Source organism: Anabrus simplex, chromosome 1, assembly GCF_040414725.1.
Source record: "Anabrus simplex isolate iqAnaSimp1 chromosome 1, ASM4041472v1, whole genome shotgun sequence".
NCBI classification, from domain to species: Eukaryota; Metazoa; Arthropoda; class Insecta; order Orthoptera; family Tettigoniidae; genus Anabrus; species Anabrus simplex.
In genome coordinates this window covers 1,050,563,251-1,050,582,553 of record NC_090265.1, presented here as the reverse complement: position 1 = coordinate 1,050,582,553, position 19,303 = coordinate 1,050,563,251, and the positions used below count along the sequence as shown (strand labels likewise).

At 37.8% G+C, this 19,303-nt stretch overlaps 1 protein-coding gene across 2 annotated transcripts in view; it reads right to left on the bottom strand.

Moving 5' to 3' along the window:
* The window catches only part of LOC136857947 (uncharacterized), a 177,972-nt gene that overhangs the window by 70,359 nt on the left and 88,310 nt on the right, over window positions 1–19,303 (bottom strand). For both annotated transcript variants that reach the window (XM_067137071.2, XM_067137072.2), the window contains exon 3: window positions 17,773–17,850. In XM_067137071.2, coding sequence (XP_066993172.1) covers window positions 17,773–17,850 — 78 coding nt within the window. The remainder of the gene's footprint in view (window positions 1–17,772; window positions 17,851–19,303) is intronic.

Genomic DNA, 19,303 nt, shown 5'->3' with positions numbered 1-19,303 from the left:
CGATAATACTGCCTTGAGGAATTCCCTTCTTAATTATTCCAGGGTCAGATAAAGCTTCACCTACTCTAATTCTCTGAGATCTATTTTCTAGAAATATAGCAACCCATTAGGTCACTCTTTTGTCTAGTCCAACTGCACTCATTTTTGCCAGTAGTCTCCCATGATCCACCCTATCAAATGCTTTAGACAGGTCAATCGCGATACAGTCCAATTGACCTCCAGAATCCAAGATATCTGCTATATCTTGCTGGAATCCTACAAGTTGAGCTTCAGTGGAATAACCTTTCCTAAAACCGAACTGCCTTCTATCGAACCAGTTATTAATTTCAAAAACATGTCTAATATAATCAGAAAGAATGCATTCCCAAAGCTTACATAGCCTACAATGCATGTCAAACTTACTGGCCTGTAATTTTCAGCTTTATGTCTCTCACCCTTTCCTTTATACACAGGGGCTACTATAGCAACTCTCCATTCATCTGGTACAGCTCCTCCGACCAAACAATAATCAAATAAGTACTTCAGATATGGTACTAAATCCCAACCCATTGTCTTTAGTATATCTCCAGAAATCTGATCAATTCCAGCCACTTTTCTAGTTTTCAACTTTTGTATCTTACTGTAAATGTCATTGTTATCATACGTACATTTTATTACTTCTTTGGCCTTAGTCTCCTCCTCTATCTCGACATTATCCTTGTAACCAACAATCTTTACATACTGCTGACTGAATACTTCTGCCTTTTGAAGATCCTCACATACACACTCCCCTGTTCATTCATTATTCCTACAATGTCCTTCTTGGAACCTGTTCCTGCCTTAAAATACCTATACATACCCTCCCATTTTTCGCTAAAATTTGTATGACTGCCAATTATGCTTGCCATCATGTTATCCTTAGCAGCCTTCTTTGCTAGATTCAATTTTCTAGTAAGTTCCTTCCATTTCTCCTTACTTCCACAGCCATTCCTAACTCTATTTCTTTCCAATCTGCACCTCCTTCTTAGTCTCTTTATTTCTCTAATATAATAAGGTGGGTCTTTACCATTCCTTACCACCCTTAAAGGTACAAACCTGCTTTCGCATTCCTCAACAATTTCTTTAAACCCATCCCAGAGTCTGTTTACATTTTTATTTACCGTTTTCCACCGATCATAGTTACTTTTTAGAAACTGCCTCATGCCTGCTTTATCAGCCATATGGTACTGCCTAACAGTCCTACTTTTAAGACCTTCCTTTCTATCGCATTTATTTTTAACTACCACAAAAACAGCTTCATGATCACTAATACCATCTATTACTTCAGTTTAACTATAGAGCTCATCTGGTTTTATCAGCACCACATCCAGGATATTTTTCCCTCTGGTTGGTTCCATCACTTTCTGAATCAGCTGTCCTTCCCATATTATCTTATTTGCCATTTGTTGGTCATGCTTCCTGTCGTTCGCATTTCCTTCCCAATTGACATCTGGCAAATTCAGATCTCCCGTTACAATCACATTTCTTTCCATGGCGTTTCCCACATAGCTGACTATCCTATCAAATAATTCCGAATCCGCGTCAGTGCTACCCTTTCCCGATCTGTCCACTCCAAATATATCAAGTTGCCCATTATCTTTAGAAATGAGCCTTACACCTAGAATTTCATGTGTCTCATCTTTAACTTTTCGTAGCTTACAAATTCTTCTTTCACCAGAATGAACACTCCCCCTCCCACCATTCCTATCCTATCTCTACGATACACACTCCAGTGCGGTGGGAAAATTTCTGCATCCATTATATCATTTCTCATCCATGATTCAACTCCTATTACAATATCTGGTAAATATATATCTATGAAATTACTTAATTCTATTCCTTTCTTTACAATACTTCTACCGTGCTCGATAGCTGCAGTCGCTTAAGTGCGGCCAGTATCCAGTATTCGGGAGATAGTGGGTTCGAGCCCAACTGTCGGCAGTCCTGAAGATGGTTTTCCGTGGTTTCCCATTTTCACACCAGACAAATGCTGGGACTGTACCTTAATTAAGGCCACGACTGCTTCCCTCCCACTCCTAGCCATTTCCTATCCTATCGTCGCCGTAAGACCTATCTGTGTCCGTGCGACGTAAAGCCCATTGTAAAAAAACAATACTTCTACAGTTCAACACTAACAATTTTATGTCATCCCTACTTGATTTCCAGTTCCCTGTTCCCTTATCACCGCTCCCTAGGCCATTCCGTTTCCCTGAATGTACCTCCCTATTACCCTTCCAAACAAATTACCTAACTTATACGTACCACTGCGGTTTAAATGAAGGCCATCTGAGCGCAGATCCCTATCTCCTAGCCACCCATTAGGATCTAGAAATTTCACTCCCAGTTTTCCACATACCCACTCCATACTCTCATTTAAATCCCCAATCACCCTCCAGTCAGTATCCCTCCTACACAGTATTCCACTAATAACAATCTCCGCTTTCTTAAACTTCAACCGTGCTGCATTTACCAGATCCCACACATCTCCAACTATGTTGGTACTTATATCAGCTTGCCTTATGTTGTTGGTACCAACGTGAAACACTACCACCTTCTCCTTCCCCTCCTCCCTCTCTTCTACTTTCCTCAACATCTGCCTCAACCTAATTCCTGGATAACATTGTACCCTGGTTCCCTTTCCTCCACACACTTTCCCCACGTGTCTAACGATGGAATCCCCCATGTCCAGAGCCTCAACCCTACCCACACCATTTGATCCCCTCCCCTCCTGGTCAGCCCTGTCTTTCCTGATAGCTGCAGAAGCTACTTCCTCCTCCCTTTTCTCCATCCCATGACCCTGTTCCACCTGTCTTTTTCTATCCTCTACTCAACATTTCCCTTTCCTACCTTTTCCCTACCTCCTACTTCCACACATCTCAGCAACAGTTCCCTGTCCCTCATCTTCCCTCTGTTGTTCTACCTGGAGTGACTCGTACCGATTTCGCACAGACACCTGTCCTGAATCCTGAATAGAGCCCTTAGCCTGCTATCTCCTTCTCCTTAGAACATTAGACCATCCGTCTTCTACAACTCCCCCCTTTCCTTCCCCTCCCTCTTGTACACCTACTGTAACCTGTACATTGTTTGAGGGAGTCCTATCTTCCTTCCTGTCTTCTGTGAGAATCCTAATTATCTCCCTCAAACTTTCCAACTCCTCCGTCATACCCCTCAATGCCTCGCCACACCCACAGTTCGTACACTCGCGCTCCTTAGCCATTATTTACGGAAAAAAATGAAATTAAATGTAAAATAACTTATTTGCAAAAAATAAATGAACGGAGGGATATATTGTCTGGGATAGTACTCAATGATCACACAATAAGGTAATTAATATACGACTACACTACAATACTACTTAGTCGTGCTCTATTTTTTATCCTACAACCCCTAACAGGATAAAAATGCTGTTAATTACTGAATATCGAAAGTAATACACAAGAACTACACAATTCCAAACTGCAATTAAGCCTATCCTAATTACAACAACAGTATTTTAGTACGAGTTTCTACGGATACCTCTACTACACCAGTACTACACAAATATTTTACAAAAATAAAATAAGCACACTAAATTTTAATATGATATTACTCGTATACTACTGTACAATACACTACTGTAATTTTTAAACTACTTTCAGACGTATCCTAATTACAATACCGGTACCGTATGTCACTACTAAGCACAAACAGGAATGAATTTTGCAAGAACTACTGTTCTCAAAGATTACCAACGAAGCTAAATGCTTAGACAAATTATTATTAGTATTACGGTCTAATACACACGAAAGATAACACACGAATATAGCAAGCAAGATACGGCACTATCTAAATGTACTGTACGGTATCTATACTACAATGTATCTACACTACCGGTACACTACACTGAGTTTATTTAAATGCTTAAGTAGCGAAAGGATTGCCGTATACGAAGAAAAACACGAATATAACTGGCTAGATACTATCTAATATATTATACCTTATCTTCACTACAATTCTAATGACATGCGGTTATGTGATTATTACAGCTGGTGTCTTACTATTATTTTCCCTACTCCACGGGACGGAGAATAAAAGTGTCCTTAATTAGGCCTACTGAAGAATACTAGGTTATCTACAATAATTTCTCAAATATTTCTATCAACACTACTCCTACTGATTCAGGGACTTGAACTGCAATTACTGGGATATATGAACTTTATTATTATTATTAGCTAACCGCTCATAAATACTGAATGCCGCACGAGCATGGTTCCAATTACCACATGGCATACTTTGGCAGATACTCACACTAGCGATCATTTTCCCATCCTCATCACGCATGGTCTTAGTAAATGCGTCACGACATCATTATCATTGCAAACAGTAAATAATGTACGCTCATATGAAAATTTTAATCCCCAAGCTTATCGTTAATACGTTAATCAAGTTTTGCAACATGAGCTAGGTAATAATATAATTTTTCCGTCCGTAATTGCCTTTTTGACCTACTATTTAAACACCTTTCACCCTTGCAGACCCATTAAAACATTTAGACCTCCCCCAGTTACCTCAATCAAATGGTGGGATAAGGTCTGTCATGATCTTATTTCTCGGCGCAAACTGTTATTCAAATTATATCGTCAGTCGATGACTCAATATAATTATCTACAATTCCGTAAGCATATCGCGAAAACGAAACTAATTTTTAATTGCAAGAAACGTAAGGCATGGCAAACATTTCTCTCCTCTTTAACCTCTCACCTACCTTCTGCACAATTATGGAACACAATTCGCTTGATTACACGAACCTTTCAACATCAAACCCAATATTCTTTTCCGCAAACGGTATTAGAAGAATGTTTACAGTCGATCACCCCGGCCTCGGCAATACCCCCATTCATATCCCCGCTAGCTCATGATCCTCGTCAATTTCCTACATTTTTACAACCGATAACCCATCACGAACTTCAAATATTGATATCCACTGTAAATAGTTTATCGCCTGGACCTGATGCCATTAAGTATAACATGATTAAATTACTCCCCTCTCAAGCTCAGTTTTATTATTGCAGTGTTATAATCATATCTTCAATTCAGTTCAAGTGTCAACACAATGAAATATTTTTTATAATTCCAATATTAAAACCTAATAAACGCTCAAACGTTCCAGAACATTTCCGTGGAACAGTTTTAGGTTCGTTCATCCGCAAAACATTTTGCAAAATTTTACTTCGAAGACTAGTGTGGTCGTTGGAGTACTATAATATGTTTCCTAAGTATCAATTTGCTTTTATGCGAGGATGCAGTACACAAGATCATATCATAATATTAATCCTTGATATCTTATTAGCTCGATGGACGAAGCAAACTACTATTGCTATATTCCAGGACATCAAAGGCGCTTACGATTCAGGCTTACTTCATATTTTATGGGAAAAATTATCTAGTCATGGTTTTCCTTTTATTTTTGTACTACCGTATCTATCTTGCACCAATTATTCACTAACCGTACAATAACACTAAAATCTTCTCAGTACCAAATCCCCAGTCGTCAAACATCACGTGGCTTACCACAAGGATCCATATTGAGTGGAATGTTATTCGCTTTATATATGAAAGAACTGGAATCTATTGTAACCCCTTACGCCCGTATATTAGCTTTTGCCGATGACTATGTAATTTATTTTTCCCATACTAACATTGACGACTGCAGGAGAACGATATCGCAAGTTATACAGTATGTCTTGTTTCTCAGTGGCTAACTTCACATGGCCTTCACCTTTCACTTCCTAAGCGTGCAGCAATGATTTTCACTCCTTAGCGAGCGTTTGATAAAAGTCCTATAAGTTTTGATGGCTATAGCATCCACTTTGCCCCCAACACTCGTATTTAGGTATGTATCTGGATAAAATCTTAATTGGAATTTTCAGCTTCAGCGGTTATATCGAAAGTTAGAAGGTTATCTTAACATCCTGAAAACAGTAATTAGGCGTAATTGAGGAGCTGATCCTTCCTCAGCTTTACAGTTGTATCGAGCCACAATTCGATCTACATTGGATTACAGTGCGCATATAATTGACTTGGAAACTAAACAAACTCCCTTGAAATTAGATAGAATACAATATTCCACATTACGCATAAGTATTGGTGCTCTTAAAACTACACCTACCAATGCTCTGTTAGTTGAGGCCAAAGAACCACCTCTTCAAATAGTGATATCCACTGTAAATAGTTCATCGCCTGGACCTGATGCCATTACGTATAACATGCTTAAATTACTCCCCTCTCAAGCTCAGTTTTATTATTGCAGTATTATAATGATATCTTCAATTCAGTTCAAGTGTCAACACAATGGAATAATTTTTTATAACTCCAATATTAACACCCTATAAACGCTCAAACGTTCCAGAACATTTCCGTGCAATAGTTTTAGGTTCGTTCATCCGCAAAACATTTTGCAAAAAAAAAAAAAAAACTATTCTCAAACATATCGCTCGATCGAATTCCATTATAATTTCTAAACTGTAATTATTGTACGAATATTACCAGCAGCGTCCCCCAACAAGTAGAAGATACCCAGCGATATATATAGCATATGTTGAAATGAAGAATATTCAAGACTCGATCCTACGAACACCTCGCTTAATTATGCATTCATACAATTATGATACTCTCACTTTCAAACCGTCAATAATTATACCTTCTTCCTTCCCATCAGCCCAACCTTCCCACGAGACAGACTTTACTAAGCTAATTCACAAAAAATTTAAAGGATCATAAACCCACAAGATTACAATATATTCACCGATGGAGCAAAATCCCCTAATGGAGTAGGAGCAGCTTTCTTTGACTCTCAAGCACACATAAGTTTTAAATATCCTCTACCGAATATTATAACTAACTTCACAGCAGAACTATATGCGATCTATCAAGCACTATTATATGTCCAACGTCTTGGTTTACGGACGATAAATATCTTTACAGATTCTCAAAGTGTCCTTCATGCTTTACAGTCATTTTCGCAATCTCACAATATGTATTTATACGAGGTTAAATACTTGCTCTATCAACTTGAGAAGTCAGGCGTATATATTACGTTGATCTGGATAAAAGGGCATACTAATCATTTCGGTAATGATCAAGCCGATTCTGCAGCCAAGGAGGCAAGTCACGATACCTTAATCCCACTACAAATCAAAATTCCGATTTCTGAGTTCTTTTCTCGCATTAAACAAGACGCTAATCAAGCTTGGCAAACATTATGGCGACTTTCTGCTGGTAATAAGGGAAAATACTATTATAAATTACAGCCCACTATCCCGATACAACCATGGTTTTCCAAAGGTACCGGTAACTAAACGCGCCGACACATTACCAATATCATACGATCATACGTTTTAATCATTCCTTAACCCCAGCCTACAAATTTCGTTTTCATATTTCTAATCATCCAGATTGTACATGTGGACACAGCAATGGAGATAGTGAACATCCATTTTTTCCGATGTCCTCAATATGCCTTCCAACAACGATTACTAATTCAGAAATTAATAAATCTCCACGTACCTCTGCCAATAAGTGTTTCAGTATTGTTGTTTGAACTATCACCACATACAGTCACTCTTATTAACCAATTTCTTGATTCTACTCAAATAGGGTTATAAACATACCTCGCTCATTTATTTTTTTGCTACGTTCATGGAAATAACACTCATACATGGTCTTTCAACTGCTTAGTTTAGCATCTTTTCTCGTGTTAATAGTAGTGCAGTGATTTCTAATAATTTAACATCACACTTGGTTATTCGTGTGCAAATAAACTTTAATAGTGATGCGTGTGCATATCAAATTGAATAATATAATTAGGTGAAATACTATCTGTGACTTGAGACTGGGAAAAAGGACACTTCAGTCTCAAACAAACTTGTCAAGAAAAAAGAAAAAACAAAGAGAATGTCCACTGAAAGACTGCATCGGTTTCAGAAATGTTTGGATCAGACAGGATGTTTATAAAACCTATTACCTTTATTAAAAGTGCCCAGATAGGGTTTATTTATCATAAGATAAGATATCCGAGTCATCTTATCTTATGCTCGCACAGCTATGAGCACGAGCGAGTAAGTGTGTGGAGTCTCGCTTACGATACGAAAAGTGGTCCCTTTTCTTAGTATTAAATAAACCTCATGTTTTAGCAGTGATTATTGTCAGAGGGCTTTTCAATTCACACAGTGAGTAGATAACGGTCTAAGCAATACATATGTATCAAAAATGAAAATTCGACATTTTATTCCCTTGAGTGGCTTTTTACAATTATTTCGTGAACTGTTGACCGAGAACTGGTCCCTTTTCTTACGCACACACACATATGCTCAACAATGACTAAGTAAAGCTATAAAATACTAATTAGGTACAAGAAGCAACAGTCTTTTCTACCAGTTAAATATTTTAACAGAAATACTGCAGTACTGTACAGTACAGTACTGTATAAGCAGTTTGTTTAGAAGAGTGGGCTAGGGAGTGGTGATCACAGTATAGGAAGCAGGAGGTTAAGTAAGGATGACATAAAATTGTTAGTGTTAAACATGAGAAGTTCTTTAAAGAAAGGAATAGAATTAACCAATGTAATAGATATATACTTACTAGATATTGTAACAGGAATTGAATCACAGCTGAGAAGTGATGTTATGGATTCAGAAATTTTCTCACAGAACTGGAGTGATTATCATAAAGACAGGTTAGGAACCATAGGAGGGAGAGTATTTATACTGGTGAAGGGTGAATATGTAAGCTACGAAAAAGCTAAGGATGAAGAACATGAAAATCTACGTGTAAGACTCATCTCTAAAGATAATAGGCAAATTGATATTTTTGGGATGTACAGACCTGGCAAGGCTGGTGCTGATGCAGATGCAGAATTATTTGATAAGATAATCTGCTATGTAGGGAACAAAACAGAAAGGAACATTATTGTAGCAGGTGATCTGAACCTACCAAACATTAACTGGGAAGGGAATGTGAATAACAGAAAGCATGAGCAACAAATGGTGATTAAGTTATTATGGGAAGGACAGTTGAATCAGAAAGTGATGGAACCAACTAGATGTGGTGCTGATAAAACCAGATGAGTTCTATAGGTAAACTGAAGTGATGAATGGTATAAATGATCATGAATCTGTCTTTGCCCTTTTACGACTTGTAAGAACAATCAGGATCCTGATTTTTCACCATACAGGTTGGAGTTTTAGGCTGATGATTCCCTTAATATGGGCGAAACATGTCCCTTAAAAGTTTATAATAATATTTCATTTCTAAAAAAGGATCTCTGTATTGAATAGGTGGATATTAAGAAATAACACTTGTAACATACTTTGTATTTACGTACATTTCAATACGGACCTAACACGAGAATTATAACGTGTAAGAAAGGAATGTCATAAAAGTAGGACTATTGTGCAATACCATATGGCTGCTAAAATGGGAATGGGAATTTTTTTAAAAGCTCAATGAAAAATGGTAAATAAAAATGTAGTCAGCATATGGGATGGGTTTAAAGCAATTGTTGAGGGGTGTGAAAAGAGATATATACCTTTAAAATGGTAAGTAATAATAAGAACCCATTATATTACAAGAGGGAAGTTAAGATATTAAGAAGGAAGTGCAGATTAGAAAGAAATAGATTTAGGAATGGTTGTGGGAGTAAGGAAAGAATGAAGGAGCACACTAAGAAATTGAATTCAGCAAAAAAGATCAACTAAGGATAACATGATGGTAAACATAATGGGCAGCCATATGAATTTTAGGGAGCAATGGAAGGATATGTATAGATACTTTAAGGCAGAAACTGGTTCCAGGAAGGACATTTCAGGGATCATTAATGAACAAGAGGAGAGTATATGTGAGGACTTGCAGAAGGCTGAAGTATTCAGTCAGCAATATGTAAAGGTAGTTGGATATAAAGATAGTGGCCTGATAGAGGAGGCGACTAATAATAATAATAATAATAATAATAATAATAATAATAATAATAATAATAATAATAATAATAATTGTATGGTCTCAGCTACCACGTGCAGACATTTCAATTTAACGCCATCTGTCTGTCTGCTCATCAATGTCGATGTTCCGCTTTACTCAATGCCCATTAGATGGCAGACCGAGTAAACCGAAACTCTCTTGGGTGTCTATGGCTGAGATTTAATGAATTTTATCAGGTAAACACCTAATGTGTCACCATAGATCTTTTACATGCCGACATCGTATGAAATGAAATGTCAAATGGACTTTTTTCTGCCCTTCAAAAATCCAACTACCTCTGCCGGGTTTGAACCTACTATCTTGGGATCCGGAGGTCGACACTACCACCGATCCACAGAGGCAGCTGGAGGAAGTGACTAATACTGATGAAATACTGAAATTTACCTATGATAATAAAGACATTTATAAAAAGATACAAAATTTGAAAACTAGAAAGGCAGCTGGGATTGATAAGATTTTTGCAGATATATTAAAGGCTATGGGTTGGGATTTAGTGCCATATCTGAAATACTTATCTGATTACTGTTTGCATGGAGGAGCAATAACAAATGAATGGAGAGTTGCAATAGTAGTCCCAGTATACAAGGGAAAGGGTGACAAAATTACAGCGGATAATTATAGGCCAGTTAGCTTGACATGTGTTGTTTGTAAGCTCTGGGAAAGAGTTCTTTCTGATTATATTAGACACATTTGCAAAATTACTAACTGGTTTGATAGAAGGCAGTTCAGGTTTAGGTGAGGTTATTCCAGAGAAGCTCAACTTGTAGGATTCCAGCAAGATATAGCTGACATTTCAGATTCAGGAGGTCAAGTGGACTGTATCGCTGTTGACCTATCCAAGTCTTTTTATATGGTAGATCATAGGAGATTACTACAAAAAATGAGAGATATTGGACTAGACAAAAGAGTGGTTGAATGGGTGGCTAAATTTCTAGAAAATAGAAGTCAGAGAATTAGAGTGGGTGGAGCATTTTCTGATCCCATACTTATTAAGGGAGGGGTCCTATAGGGCAGTATAATTGGACTTTTATGTTTTCTTATATTCTGGGTGGTACAGCTGGCCTTATTTTTTCCTGAACATATGCAACCGGTTAGAAATTAAATGTTTCTTAGTCCCATCTTGCCCAATATCTTACAGCAATTTCATGTGCAATTAGCCCGACATGGAATGTTCTAGAGAGAAAAGAAGCATACCAGGACCGTAATAAATGGAGGCACATCATTCGTAAACATCCTACCCGGCTCACTGGAAGGAATTCATGATGATGATGATTAGCCCAATATAGACTTCCCCATACAATGCAAAATCAGTACAAGAGGCAGTAAGTGAGGCTCACCTCAAAAACACTATATCATTTTACGTAGAGCCCAGTCCAATATTCTAGCCATTTTAAAAAAAACGTTACTGTACTGTAGAAACCATAGCCACTCCTATAGCTTTTGGTAGAGAATTGCACACCTGACTGGTCCAAGAAGCCATTTTCTTTTGATAGAAAAGGGAAGTCGCAGTATCATAGAAAACGTGATAGGTTAGGACCAAGAAAGGACATGTCAATTCACTGCCATTTTGTGTAGTCTTTTCACATCCAAATTGAGAGAATATTTTTTTCACGCTATTCTATCATCTATGGTACTCAAATGCTGTACAGAAGATGTGATGGCTTTTGCCATGTAATTACTACCGTTGGAGAGTTCAATAATGGCCTAAAATCAGGCCATAAGGCTATAACACATCAGAAACTTTTCGAAGTGAGAATTTCCGCTCTACTCTTGAAACATAGTATTAATGGGTGAACATTCACGGTGGGGGTAGCTGCATGGAATTATGGATAAACTACTTCGAGCACTGAGAGTTCAAACCCTTCCTAAATCCTGCCTTCTTTTAATTTTAATTTCATACTTGCTTAGGCATCCGTTACAAAAAGATGACTTTTCTGAAGTTTCAGATATTCTTCTAAGGAAGTTATAATAAATAGGCATAATAAATATCGCCATGTAAGCACCGACTATGGACAAATACATTGAGAATTCCTCCTGATACATTATGCTGGACTCGTTGAACCAAGTAATGGGTACACACCACTGATCTCTATACATGGATGGCTGGTAGCTTGGGTAGCAGTAAGCTGAATAGAAGATGACTGGCGTAGTAAGATGGCAGCGAGCGCACGGTGCAGTAGACAACGAGGAGCGCACTTGCTTTGTTCATGCTCAGTTCAGTGACGCCAGGCCTCTTGATTATAGTTCCACGGGTGTTCTGTGCTGTGTTATTACAATACCCCACACATTTACAAAGGAATTAAGATGAAATACATCAATGAGAAATCACTAGTTTAGATATTTCACTCGCTGAATTGAAACCACATGTTACTTCTGCATGTTAGTAAAATATAAACAAACAAACAAGGGAACCATGCTTGTACTACTACAATCAACACAAATACGAATTCCTAAATATAAATAATACAAAAACATAATATATTTAAACTATCAAAGTATACGTGTGTGGCAGATATAAATTGAGTACTATTTGGAAGAGGTACAACATTCTCTCCGTCAGTTCAAGTTACAAAATTTCCTAACATAACGTAATTGTATTGATTACGTAGTAAACAAGTGACTGTCAGCATGCCGAAGTGTACTTCTACGGCAAATACGCAGCGAAATACTTGAATATCCAGCGAGAAACACACAGTAAACTATATCATTATGCCATTACAGGAGAAGTGGGTGTAGTTCTGCGCTTTTAAATGTCTGCGGGCTCATATTAAATGGCTTCTACAAGCTTTAAACAAGTCGGAATTACTAAAATAAAAACATTTTCTGAAACAGGAAGAATAGGGCTTTTTTATATGAATAAAAAGAAAAACCGAGTTTTTGGCTCAAAATACGAAGAATTCAGTCATACCTCCCCTTGAGAATGCATAATTTCGTGGCATACATGTATAAAATTTACAGCAACGTTTCCAGAAACTGTTTTTCCACTCCTATTGTATTACCGATCGCTAACTGCATGTATTTAGCACCTAAGTTAATATTTGTCGGCCGTTATTATACACTCATTTTTATCGCTATCCCGGAGTTTTACTGACCTCGGAATGACTTGTCGGTGTTCCCAATGTCCTTATCCTTTGAGTGAACATGTCTCTATATTTTTAATTATTCCAATGCGCCATTAATTGCGGTTTAAAATTGATTATATTATCATTGCTCCCCCATAAGGAGAGCTCTAGGATGGGTACACCAACATGGCGAACCGCGCACTCAACTTGGCGTACTTTCTCCTGTAGCGGAGAGCTGGCATCAGCGATCCATGTATAGAGATCAGTGGTACACACTATAAGCGTAGGGAATGGTTGCAACTATCTGGGCTTAAGAGAGACATGATTCTTTAGCACACTGTGACGTTTATGGCAAGATAGACATGTCTGCACAATCGAGTTCAGAACTTGTAACATACAAGATCAGTTTTGTAGCAACAGGCTGGATTATTCCATTAGTAGAAAGTTACGAGACCTACTCCTCGTCACCTAGAATGGCTATAGGCCTATAGTACTAATTGCAGCCAATGTGTGATCTTTGCCAAGGATTCAGAGTTCAAATCTAGTTACGAGCATTTCAATTTTATTATTGTAGTATACTCGTAAAGGCATTCGTAATTACAGTTTAACTTCCGTAAATCTCTAAAGTCATTTTTCACCTTTACAAACAAAGCATACATAAGAAGGGAATGATAACATGCGACTTTCTCAAGGTAAGTGGCTACAATGAATGAAGCCCACTGCATTTATTGTCAGCATTATGACACACCCATTATACCAAGCAACGTTATTACCGGCATTTATTTTATTTAGCGTATGGCTAGAGATACAAGCGTCTTTTGTTATAAGATCTACACTATATACGTATGTCTAAATTGTTTATATAGTCTATAGCCTCTGGAGTCGCAAAAGCAAAGTCACTAGCACTGCCATTGTATTTTTCTAGTCCTGCATTCTTCGATGATGTTCTTCACTGTCTGTTGTGTAGCGCCACAGTCACACTCAGGCGTTGGGATTCTGTTCCACTTGTAGTGGAAGGCTACATAGTTCCCGTGGATTGTTAGGATCCTGTTCAGTGTGGACCATAGTTTACGAGGGAGGTTGAAACCAGGTGGCGGTGTCTTCTTCACAGAAGGCATTGTCGGGCAGTATTCTTCGTGAGTCTCTTCTGCCATTCAGCAGAAGTTTGGTAGTTGCTGTTCCACAAGTTCTTGGAATATCTGCCCTGCGCACGTTGGACTCTAAGAATGACTAACAGCGGTCTAGACTTCATTTGCAGGCACATGAAACAGCACATCGTAATCATTGCATCAAAGTGCGAACAGCTACTGTACGATTAGTGCAAAAGCAAACATTATGTATTCGTGGGATTATTGTGTGAATATGGTACTACTTTATAGGGAAGCAAGGCAGAATTCGCAAGAAGCCTGACGCTTGTATCAAGAACGATTTCCTGGACGAAGGCTGCCAACTGCAGATACATTTCGAATGTGGTACTTTCGTACATTACCCCCCCCCCCCCATTTTGGATGCACCAGTGATGTCTGGAAATAACGAAGAAGCTGTTCAAAAGGCAATTACGTACAACCTGCATACAAGCTCATGGGCCATTGGAAATGAACTGAATATCAGTTATGTATCTGTATTGCGCGTATTGCACAGCCATAAATTCCACCCCTACCATCAACAACTAAACCAGGAACTTCACAGAGATAACTTTCAAAAATTGATAGAATTTTTGCAATGGATATTGCAAAGAGTTCAAGCTGATGCAGATTTCTTAATAAGCATTATCTGTAGTGACGGGAACTGTTAAATGTCACAATTTTCCATTAGTGGAGTGTTAAAAATCTACATTAGATAAGGGGAGCTTGATTTCAGTTACAATGGGGCGTTAACGTGTGGTGCGGGATAATAGGTGACAAGATATTTAGACCATATTTCTTCAAAGGAAACTACACGGGGCGACGCTATCTACAGTTTCTTCGTAAATACTTCACGCTCTTATTAAAGGGTGTCTCCCTTATGATACAGTTAAAGATGTGGTTCAAGTAAGATGGAGCTCCTCCACTCTGGCCGTTGGCAGTATGAAACCACTTGCATAGGACATATCCTGGACGATGGATTGGATGAGGTGGGTCCTGTCACATGACCAGTTTACTCCTCTAGATTATTCCTCTGGGGTTATTTCAAAGAAAAAGTCTATGAACAGGAGCCAGAGAGTCTGAATCCTTTATGGCGGCTCATCACTGAAATCTGTAGGGAGGTTCCATCACAAACGTTGCAGCAAGCAAGAATGTCTCTCCTCCACCGTGCTCAGATTTGCATTAACGAAAGAGGTGCTCATTTAAACTTTTGCTTCATGAATCAAATGGCCATACACAAGCTCTGTCGGTAATAACTTACTTTACTGCAAAGAGAGTACCTACAATATGAAAATTGATCATGATTTAGATTTGTCTTCAACCATGCAACTCACATGAGCATTAACAATGAAATAAAAATATTCTTCCTACATCGGACTCTTAACCTCCGGCTAACAAGCACCATTTTCCTCCTGTAACGTTTAGCCCACTGGGCTATCATGAGGTGTCATTTATGGCTGTTATGCCAATACTACCGTACTTCTAGTCATTGAGCCATCATATTCTCAGTAAATGATATTTTTTTATGCAGAATTTTCATGATTCTTTACCATTATTCGGTATTTTATCATTAATGCTGATTTCGTTGACAGGAATAAATGAACTATAGAAGGCATAGTAAGACCAAATATTGGTGTGAGTAGCCAAGGTCTATAGGTATTTTAGGTTTGGCTATAATCTGCGAGTTGGATAAAACTGAGTGAATAGGGGCAGCTGTACCGCCCGGTATATAAATGATGTAAGTAAAAAACTGGAATCACAGATCAGGAATGTGAGTGACTGCAGGAGAACTTAATTAAACAATGTTATGAAATTAACAGGAAACAATGGTCTAAATGTAAACGGGATGAAAAGTCAAGTTGTAAGTTTTCCCAAGAGTCCTTTCAGTTTTAATTGTTGTGTTAATCAGTTGATAATACCTCTCGGGGAACACTGTAAGTGCCTAGGTGTTATTGTAAGGAATGATCTTCATTAGGGTAATCATATTAATGAGGTTGTTAAGAAAGGTTACAGATCTCTCCAAATGGTTATAAGAGTATTTAGGGGTTGTAGTAAGGATATAAAGAAGAGCACGTACAAGTTTCTGATAGGGAAATATGAAGAAAAAGTTGGAATTCAAGAGAAAACTTATGTAACGAATATGTTGATTACATAGTGATGGGACATATATATGCAGTTATATTTATTAATTTTTTACTGTAGTTCATATGGGAATCTCTTGTTAGTAAGATCATGTTATTTTTGTACTATAACACACTTTCCTAGTCAATGGTATGAGTGTAGTTTTGTATAGAAAGAATAATTTTTTGTGCTACTTGTTCAAATTCACTGGCTTCATAATAATGTGGCTGTGGTTTGAATCCAAAGCTTATGAGACTTTTGAAATGAAAAGTCATACCCTTGTGGTTTATATTACACATAAAACTGGAGGTCCCATGGCAGTGATCACAATATCATTGTCACTGGAAACTATATGCTTTCTTTGCTTTTAAAACAAATTGGCAGATAAACTATATACTACTAGCTTTTACCCACAGCTTCACCTGTGTCAACGAGGCTTTGCAAATCCAAATCTTTTGTGCTTTGTTAAAAGAATCGGTTAATGGAATGCAAAAATGTAAGTTTATACTAGGTGCAAGAATTAATGGCATATGAGTAATATCCAATTCCAATCCATGCATGGTGAAGTGTTGCCCAATTAAGTAACTATGTACAAGCATGTGTCCAACACATAATACTAAGGTTTCTATATCTTCAGAATTGGCATGATCTTCCACCATATTTGCTTAAATATAATGTAGATATATCTAGTTATTTAAATGTATTATGTATAACTGGATTCATGGATGATATCTTTTAACTTTCTTTTTCTCTTGTTGTTCTGATTTCATTTCAATGACCACAATGCATTGAACTGGATGAGAGTCCTCTGCCAGATGTTACCAGGATTCAGAGCTGAAATGGACTGACTGAGAGCTTCACTGCATCGCTGAGGGACTTTTTTTCAATATTATAATGAATTTGTTGTTACTTGCATATCTGCCAATTTAATTGAATATAATTGTGTACTTTTTACAGAGCATAAATTTATATTGATCTAAAATTGTATCTATTGGCATGTAAGATATTTTGAGGTGTATATAGTTTTATCATTGTAGTTAGCTCATTTAGTCTATATGGAATATATCAATATATGTTTATTTTAATGTAATATGACAAAGGCTGTTGCACTTGTTGTTTAATGCCAAACAAATGGTTCAATTATTAAGATCTTACATTCACGGTTTGAGGTTATCTTTAACAGTTCAGGCAATGTTAAGCTGAGCCTCAGTAATGCTATTTGCATACCTACTGCAGGGTTTCTACTGTTAAAAAATATAAAAACTGTTATTGTGTGTGATCTTTAAGAGATAGGTAATTTAACTAACATACTTGCATATATTACGTTGTAATTTCAATACGATATACTTCAAACACTAAACATCAGAAAGTTTGAGCTTCACTGTAGATGTGCTTGTATATAACTGTTCTGTAATATATGTTCATGAACTTACAGAAGAATCTTGGGCTGGATTCTTCGGCTTGAACATCCTTGTTGTCTCCAGATTCTTCGTTTTTTCCTCGTAGTAAGTCTGAAAGCAATTAGAATGCTGATGGTAGTGCACAAAATTTCAATATTCTACTGACTGCTAACAATAACATAGCTAGGTTAGTGTTTGGTAGATCAGAGACCTACCTTTTATTTCTATTTGAATTAATATTTTTAAATAGTTGGGCCTGAAAATCATGAAAACACAAATGTGACATAATCTTTTCTTGAGAGTGGTCATTTGGAAAGTGTGTTTAGTCTCTCTTAGACCGGCTGCATACCAGTATACTACGATGTACAATATTACAGTGACCTGGAACACAATTTCAGTTCTGCCTAAACATAATTTCTTTATCATCGAAGTAAAATAAATATCACCAGAACATAATTTAGATGCACATTCCAAACAACCCAGCCATACAGCCATAATTCAATTTGAGGTCTGTACTCATAATTTGCTTTCAGTTCGGGGATCAAGAATATCTGACAATGTTACTTACAGTCATGCAGGAAGAAAAATTAAGATAATCATCCAAGAAATGTTTGGCCTATCGCCAGACGGCAATTAACTCAACCAGGGTCAAACTCCATTACCATTTCTTCCTATTTTACTCAAATTCAATTAAGCGTCCACCAGCGACAGCAAAGATAGATGTTTCCTCTAGGATGACCCCAGACTAACAACTGAGAGTCAAGTAATTGTCGTTGTATCCACAAGTTGACAAACGACGAGGAAAAGTTATATGCATGCGGCCAGGTATTACCACCGTGCCTGCAGGAGTCCAGCGGTCCCGGCATCCATGCAAACTATCTTGAAGTCACAGGATAACGTAATTTATTAACACGCCAACAGGTCAACGAGACCCAATCATGGATGATAATAATAATAATAATCGTATGGCCTCAGCTACCGTGTGCAGACATTTCGATTTGACGCCATCTGGCTGTCTGCTCGTCAATTTCGACGTTCCGTTTTACTCTAGGTCCGCTAGATGGCAGACAGAGTAAACCGGATCTCTCTTGGGCGTCTATGGCTGAGATTTAATTAATTTTGTCGGGTAAATACCAAATGTATCACCAGAGATCTTTTACATGCCGATATCGTACGACATGGAGTGTCGAATGGACTTTTTTCCGCCCTTCAAAAATCCGACTACCTCTGCCGGGTTTGAACCCGCTATCTTGGGATCCGGAGGCCGACACTCTACCACGGATCCACAGAGGCAGCTATCATGGATGATAATGCGCCTTGATACAATTTTCAAATATGCTAGATAGCCGAACACATACATTAGCTGTCTAGCTCCATGACTAAGGCCCGGTTTCACAGTTTGAGCAGGACGAATAGAAATTAATAGTGTGACGACTCCCTCTGAATCACATGTTAACAGACACGATGTACATGTTCTCCGCCACCTGCAGCGCTGCTGTCGATAAAAGGGCCAAGTACGCGCGCTTTTCGTCGGCTTGTGCAAACAATTTGGGGTCTCTTTCAG